The sequence below is a fragment of the Phoca vitulina genome, unplaced genomic scaffold, assembly GCF_004348235.1.
Source record: "Phoca vitulina isolate PV1807 unplaced genomic scaffold, GSC_HSeal_1.0 scaffold49, whole genome shotgun sequence".
Lineage (NCBI taxonomy): Eukaryota > Metazoa > Chordata > Mammalia > Carnivora > Phocidae > Phoca > Phoca vitulina.
This window is the reverse complement of record NW_022589752.1, coordinates 469,518-477,210: the sequence shown is the minus strand read 5'-3', so window position 1 is coordinate 477,210 and position 7,693 is coordinate 469,518. Positions and strand designations below refer to the sequence as shown.

The 7,693-nt window shown below is 40.0% G+C and overlaps 1 protein-coding gene across 6 annotated transcripts in view; it reads left to right on the top strand.

Moving 5' to 3' along the window:
• Positions 1-604: 604 nt before the first annotated feature.
• Positions 605-7,693, top strand: part of ABCC9 (ATP binding cassette subfamily C member 9) — a 137,286-nt gene continuing 130,197 nt past the window's right edge. For 2 of the 6 annotated variants that reach the window (XM_032432711.1, XM_032432706.1), the window contains exons 1-4: positions 1,666-1,887; positions 2,224-2,335; positions 4,907-4,967; positions 6,309-6,470. In XM_032432711.1, coding sequence (XP_032288602.1) covers positions 6,329-6,470 — 142 coding nt within the window. In that variant the 5' untranslated portion in view covers positions 1,666-1,887; positions 2,224-2,335; positions 4,907-4,967; positions 6,309-6,328. Of the gene's footprint in view, positions 747-802; positions 1,088-1,297; positions 1,399-1,665; positions 1,892-2,223; positions 2,336-4,906; positions 4,968-6,308; positions 6,471-7,693 lie in introns of those variants that run through there. The other 4 variants (XM_032432708.1, XM_032432710.1, XM_032432709.1 and 1 more) reach the window with 4 other exon arrangements.

Here is a 7,693-nt window from a genome sequence, read left to right as displayed (position 1 = left end):
CACATCAAGACTATGAAGATATATATATATCTTTATTTTATATATATATACACAATATAATATGCATATGTTAATATTATATATATATATGTATTCTTTATTTTTCCCCATTGAACAGGTGAGGAAACTAATACACAGGGTGATAAGTAATTTGCCCGAAGTGTTTGAGTTGAGTGAGGTAGCAGGGTTTGATAGCAGGTTAGCTCTTGCCTCCATGCTTTTACTCACTGTTAAAATGCAATCAAGTGTTTTCAGTTTTACAGGTTTGGGGGTCCATTTGTCTCCCTTATACTTTTCAATAATTTCCAAAGTTTCTACAAAGCATAACTTGTACTCATTATAAACCATCTCAATAACAGTAATATATATTTTTTAAATCCCAAAGTCAACCTGATTTTCTGTAGTAACGCTCAGATCTGTATCTGGGGATTATCTGCACCCCCCATTTCCAGGTGTCTGGGGAGCCCCAGATCCCCCTTCCGGCTTGTTCACCGGGTCTTCCCGGGTTCCACCCCCAGTACCCGGATCCCCGTTCTTGCAGCACGCTTTCTCTGTGCGCCTGCGTCGTGGCAGACAGCTCCAGGGTGCAGTTGGCAAACTTTCAAGCGCCATGGGACCAGATTCTTCGGGACCCTCCCAGATGTCGCCCCGCGAGGCCCCGCAGACCTCTAGCGGCCGAGGGTTCAAGCTTCAGTCGCTGGCGGAGGCCCGGCACTCACGCGGGAACGCAGCGACCCTTTCCGAGAGTGAGGCGCCCGCGGGAAATCCCCGGGGCTCGCAGGGCGGGGGTCGGCCTCTGCCCATCAAGTCGCAGAGGCCGGGAGGCCGCCGGGGTTCAGGGTGCAGGTCCGGGAACCAGCTCCGGGTCCCCGCGCTCCTGAAGCGGTGCCCCGTGGCGGTCGCGCGCGGAGCCCCGGAGGCACCAGCCCGCCTGCCGACCATTCTTTAACAGATTAGGACAATTGCTGAAAACAGTGATTATTTCAAGCTGACTGAGCACTGGCCCCTGAGAAAACCGAGTGTTAATTAAAGAGGGTTGCCCGGGGACAAAATTTACCGCTTGGGTCCTGGGGGCAGTTATTTTGGGGTGAGTGTATTTTAAACCGGTTATCTCCTTGACAATTAATTCTCTCTCTGGTCGGGAGCAAGAGTGTGTGTGTGGGGGGGGAGGGGGGGACTGTTTGTGCAGATGTGGGAGTCGAAGTCCCACTTTCGGGGAGCCAGGGTAGGGGTCGCCCTTCGGAAGCGCGGCGACTGGTCCTGAGGAGTAACCAAGTTTTCCGGGTCGCTGGGGCAAGTATTCGATTTGAGCCCGCCTCGCTCCTGTGAGCCATTCGCACACGCCCATACAGCCTGGCAGCGGTGTCCTCTCCCTGGAACGAGCCCTTCGTGTCCCAGGTCCGCTTGGGGGGAAAACGGTGAACTCCCCAGATCCGCTTCCTTTTGTGGTTGATAAAAGGGCGCTTGTAGAGCCTGGGGAAAAAAAATTTGCAAGCGCAAGTGAGTACCTTGCGTGTTTTGACGTCTGAAAACCTGACTCCAGAGAATCATTGAATCATACGTTGCAAGTTTCAGTGTTTAATGAAGTTTAGGGGACGCGTATTACTTGTGTTTGTAAAATCTTTGCAACGCGCACCCCAAGTTTGTCGCCCCAGTACCGAAAGCAAGGCCGAGCGGGGGTGGGGAGGGTCTCCAGTCCCAGGCGCTGCTGCACTCGGGGCTTCTGCCCAGTTTCCTGCCTCGGAGTTGTCGTGTCCGCCCCAGCTCAGAGCAGTTTGTGCAATTTAGAAACCCGATAGGAGGCAGCAGCTGATCTCCCACCACCCTAAAAATAATCCGCTCCGGCGCCCTGCTTGCTTCGGCTAGGGGAGGAAAACTGCCTTCGGAGTAAGTGAGTCCGTATTTTTTACATAAATATGACTTAAACATTTTAAGAGTAACTGTAAACTGTCGATTTCGGCAACCAAAAGGCGCCCGCGCACTCTCGCAGCGCTGCCTTCGGGGTCGCTATTTCTAGGATTAAGGCACCGGGCCCCAGCCGGAGAAGAGAGGGCGTGGGGATCAGGTTTCCAGCTTTACTTACAAAACTCTGCCGGCTCCTAGTTAAAACCGGCCGGGAATAATGCAAGGAGTTTACTAATTTTTTTTCTCTTAGACAATCTCCTGTATTGTTCATGAAGTAGTTTTGTGTCTGCTTAATTTTTGTTACTCTTTACTTTTTAGGAGTTCTGCGTCTGGGTTTGAAACTGACAATTAAGACAGTGTAGGAAGCCGGTGTTTTGAAGGTAGTGCAAGTGCACGAGTAGGGGTTTGAAGCATCAAGCGACCGCCCAAGGTATTTATTTTTTGCTTGTTTGTTCAATTTGGGATTAAAAAAATATCCTATTGGCGTGTCTGAATCTTATCTGTTGAGTATCATTTCCTTTAGTGTGCCATAGAACTTCAACGGGTGCATTGAGATCAGACACTAAATCAGAAGTCAGTGGTCATCTTTGCTAGTGATTTTCCTACTTGGATCTGTCATTCATAGATAGGGAAATAGACATCTTTTGCTTCCTATTTTGTGAATCACAGACTGAATGAAAAATTTCAAAGAGGTTATTACATGTGTTTCTTAAGTGATCTATTCCTGAAAATTCCCTAGATAATGGTAATGCCTTTACAATGTTATGTTTCTCTCTTATAACGTATTGTTAATCTCAAACAACTAAAGAAAGAGTTACTTTGTATGTAAGAATGAAAGTTTTTATAGTGCTTTTAGCATGTTTTCTTCAGGTGTTTCTAGCATGTTTAAGTTCTTGGAGGTTGCTACTTCATTAGAACTGACACTTTCTTCTGTATGAACAGGAAAGAGTGCTAGTTTTTACTTTACTTTAGCCTTCAACCAAATCCAAATTTTATAACCCTTGAGGGTGTGGAACTTTCTATAATGCATTTCAAAGAATAAAAATACTGAGGGTGTGATTCTTGCCATGAAACCTTACGTTTGGGCATCAAGGATTATTTTCCTTCTATGCTTTCTGCTTTGCAGACCATCCCTATAATCAAAGTTTCACTTTTGACATTTTCTTTAAGGTTCGTTCAGTCAAGTTCTTCAACCCTGTCTGCTGTCCTAAACACTTGAACATCCTTCAGTGAGTTTATGCCTGTGGGAAGAAAAGTGTCATGTCTTCCTATCTGGCTTCTTTTCCCTCTCCCTCCTCCTGGATGCTTGGGCCTCTGTCAGTGCTTAGTTGAAGGAGACAGCTCCAGAAGGGGCCGGGCTCAGGGGCGTCACGTGACAGAGTTTAGCCGGCTAGAGCAGCGATTTATACTGTTCCCAAAACGTCCCTAACTTAATCATGGTTCTGGGAAGGAAACCCTGAATGACAATAGGAGATTTAAAAATTAATTGAAAGTCCTGATTGAATAAAATGCCTATGGCAAACACGATAATTATCAGTATAGCTACTCCTTCCCTCTTTTTGCCCATGTTGAGTTGTAAGATGGGCTGACTGTTAGAATGCGCCACATGTGTACTCTAAGTTTGGAGAAAGAAGCTAAGGGTCAGAGGGAAAAGGATGGAGGAGGAGGAGACAGAAACAAAGACCCGAGAGATGCGGTGAGAGGTAGTGAACAGGTTGGGAGCCCTAGGGCATTTGAGGTTAGAGATTATGGTAGAAGAAAGGAATCATTCTAAAGCTTTCAGTTTACTGATCTGAAGTATGCACGTTAGTATGATTATGTCATTGTGTTATTTCCTTGTCTGGTAGATCATAACCTTTATACCAAGAGCTACTGGGATTAGTGTAGTCTGATTTATATGGTCTAAGACCTCGGGTACTGTTTGTCATGTGCATTCTTGGATTCCTAGTGCCTAGCACATGGTCAGCATCAATACGTATTTTTACACTTAATGAATGGCCTAGAATCCCAGACATCAAGTACATGGCTGGAAATGTTCTTTGACTTCTGCAGGTTGCTGTAGTTCTCTGATATTTTCTTTCCACTGTTATACACATTTATCCAGAGGTTACTTGATTGGTACATTTGAGGATTGATTAAACATACCAGGTAGGCAATGCTTATTATAGCTAATGAAGTATATGTTTTGCAAATCCAGATTATACTTTAGTATCTGGCTCAGTGATAATGATTAAATATCTATCTTATCTATCTATATATAAATGTGGCCAATTGGAATATTATCATTTTGGATAAAATTATAAAACTGGCAAAAGTAAAAATTATTTTCTGGTTCATTTTAGGAAACAGTTTATACATGTCTTTCAGTAAGAGTGGGTTCAAGTTTCTTTTTGTCATTTCCACTCAATAAAAGAGATAGTCTAAAAGATAAAAGAAAGTCTTAGAAATTCCATTACTAGCTATTATTTTTCAGTTTGTTTTTTTTTCTATTTTTTCCCATTTTATTGATGTACATTGCTGTATAAGTTTAAGGTGCACAGCGTGATGGTTTGATTTAGATGTATTGTAATATGATTACCACACTAGGTTTAGTTAAGATCCATCACTTCATATACCTATGGTACATAATACAAAACTTCCATTTTACTGTTACTTAAAAAATCTCAAGCCCGTTTTGATTATTTTATGAGGCTTGGAGCCTTAATAGTTGTTAAGAATTTGCCAAGTATATACCCTCATCTTGAGTTTTTTTTAATATGATTTTTTAAATGAGAAAAGGTCTCAACTAGAGATCATATCAATGATGTTCAGTAAAAGGGCTTACTGGAAACAATGTGTGAGAGGAATTCCATATAAGAATTTACAGACTGTAAACACAGGTTTTTTAACTAGTTGTTCTATTCATATAATGCTTTATAAAACTTTTGCTTGAAATTTGGTTTCTCCAATAGTTTACCTACAGTTGCCAATCTTTTCTGTATAACACTGTTTTTTTTTCTAGGGAAAAATACTGTTCGTGACCAGTGCTAAATCATTTCTCAATGAAAGGGAAGAGAGAAAAGGTACTAGTTTACTTATTTATACCTTTACCAACCTTTAATAATCTAACTCAGAATCCAGTGTGAAATAATGTGGAAAAGAGACCAAGTGCAGTGAGGTTAAAGTCTTAAACTGCTACGTCTTTTAATGACAATAGATAAAGATGTTTTTTAAAAAATAGGTTGGAGGCTGCATGCTGCAGGGGGAGAAACATAGTTTAAGTCAGACACGTGGGTGTGGATCACTGCTACCCTACTGGTTGGCAAGTTACTGAACCTCAGAATGCTCTCCTGTAAAATACAGATAACTAACATTGCATGGCTGTTCTAAAGACTAAAGATAGTGTATGCAAAGTGCCCAGAATTTGGCAGGTAGTAGGTAAATAGGTGGCATAATAAGAGAATTTTTCAGAAGGCTAAAACTCTTGAGAATTTCACAGTGGTATTTTGATGCAGACCCTTGCTCTTATATTATCTGTCTCAGGGCGGCAACAAGAGAAATGCATTTAAAATGTGAGTTGGAGTGTGTCACTCCTCTGATCACCGCCCCCCCCCCCCCACCGCCCAGTGATTCCATTTCACTGAGTAGAAGCCAAAATCCCAACAATGGCTAGCAAAACCCTGGGTTACCTTGTCCTCAGCTTCCTCTCTAAATTTGCCTACTACTCTAATGTAATATTGATTTCCAATTAAAAAACATTTTTTTTTTGTTTCAAAATTTGATTAGGGTGCATTTCATGTAAGAATATTCTCTGAATGTGGGACTTGAGTAATTTCATTAAATTATCATTTGAGTTATATTTAATTTATCTGAAGCACTTGATTTTAATAGTCTTCAGAGAAAGGCTGATTGCTATTTGCCACCACACTGGCTTCTGTGTATTAGTATTCCTTTGTACAGTTAACAAAAAGTGGTGGTAAATTTTGTCCAGCTTAAGTTATTTGCTAATGCATTTTCAGTGAGAAAGAACGAGAAAGGATTTGATATTACACTATCTTGTAGTATCAATCAGTAGTTTCATTTTTTCTTTCTTTTTCTTGATATATCACCATTTTTGTTCCGTGAAATCATTTTAGTCTCACACACACTTCGTTAAGGTACCATCATTGGTAGATATTAATAATTATATATTTTCCAAATTAAAATAATTTTCTCTGGAAAAAAAAGTTCTAAAGGAAGTGATTTATAGAATGTATAAGGCCTTTATAAGAAACTCTTAAATGACTTTGGCATACAGTTTCCTATTTCCTCAATTGCAAAAATAAAGGGAGTTAATTTTATAATAAAACCTCCTCCTTAGGATTATGAGTGTATGAAAGGGAATTTAATAATGAGAGCCTCTTTCTCTTGTCTCTTCCTTTTAGAGTAAGTGATATAAGAAGAAATGAGCCTTTCATTCTGTGGTAACAACATTTCTTCATATAATATCTATGATGGTGTGTTACAAAATCCCTGCTTTGTGGATGCCCTCAACCTGGTCCCTCATGTCTTCCTGTTGTTTATCACTTTTCCAATATTGTTTATTGGTAAGTGATCTATTCTCCTATATTTCCTCACCTAATATTCATTTTAAGCCTTATTAATGGTTGAGATTTGGTATAATGTTGACCTAATTTTCCCAACATGAAAACTGATATGTATATCTGTGAGAAAAGAACAAGCAAGTTTTTTGTGCTTCCCAATTATTTATGTCTTGGCATATGATGTTTTGTAGATAAAATAGAAGTCACATGTCTCCTTAGAAATGGACTTCAAGTAGCAGCAGCAGTGTTTTAAAAAGAGGGAAAGAGAATTATGTGGGATAGATCTAAAGCCTTTGTTGAGCACTTGTTTTGTGTTGGTGAAGAGAATGGAAAATGGGTAAAACATAGTACTTGCTTGGAATAGTCACTGGAACTGTCCAGTGAAACAGATGTATCAAAGTCAAGGGAAAAATGACTATCCCACATTGTAAGCTCATTTGCAGGTACGGGAACAAATTATCCTGGGCATTAACTTGCTAGAACAACTAATTCATGGGGCCAGTGGGGATGATTGCACGGAGAGTGGCATGTTGGGGGATCTGAGGACACAGAGCGTGCAAGTTCAAGTAAGAGTGATAAGGCTGTGTTCCAGGTAGAAAGAATACTTTGTGCAAACTATTTGCAAAGGAGCTAAAAATACAGTTTTCTCTATTATTTTACAGTTTACATATACACAAAATCCAATTATTTAAAACAATTATGTATGACTTGTATAACTTCCCCAAAACAAGCAAAATAGACCTTTAACTTAAAAATTTTTTAAAAATACATTTCACATATAAAAATGACAGAGACTAATATGGTAAACATCTATTGAGCCTGTCACCACTCATCTTAAGGAATCTAATGGTAAGAACATAAGTGAATCCCTCTGTTACTGTTTCCTGAGCCTGTTACTCTTCCCACATCCTATGTCCCTCTCCATTCAAAAGAGATAACTACTCTCTGAATTTGGTGTTTAACTTTGCTCATAAAAATAAATCTGCTTATAAAAATAAATGAAAAAAACCATCAGACTGCTTTTCTTAAGAAAACTAGCATATTTTAATGATCTGCTTCAAAAGAAGGTTTAAAAATAATTTGCACGCTTTTATTTCTTCATTTAACAAATATTGATTGAGAGACTACTATGTACCTGGCATTGTAACGGTGATCAAAAAATTTCTGTTATAAGATATATCCTATGCATAGGCCAACGAAACTCTTGGCACATTGTTATTCATGTT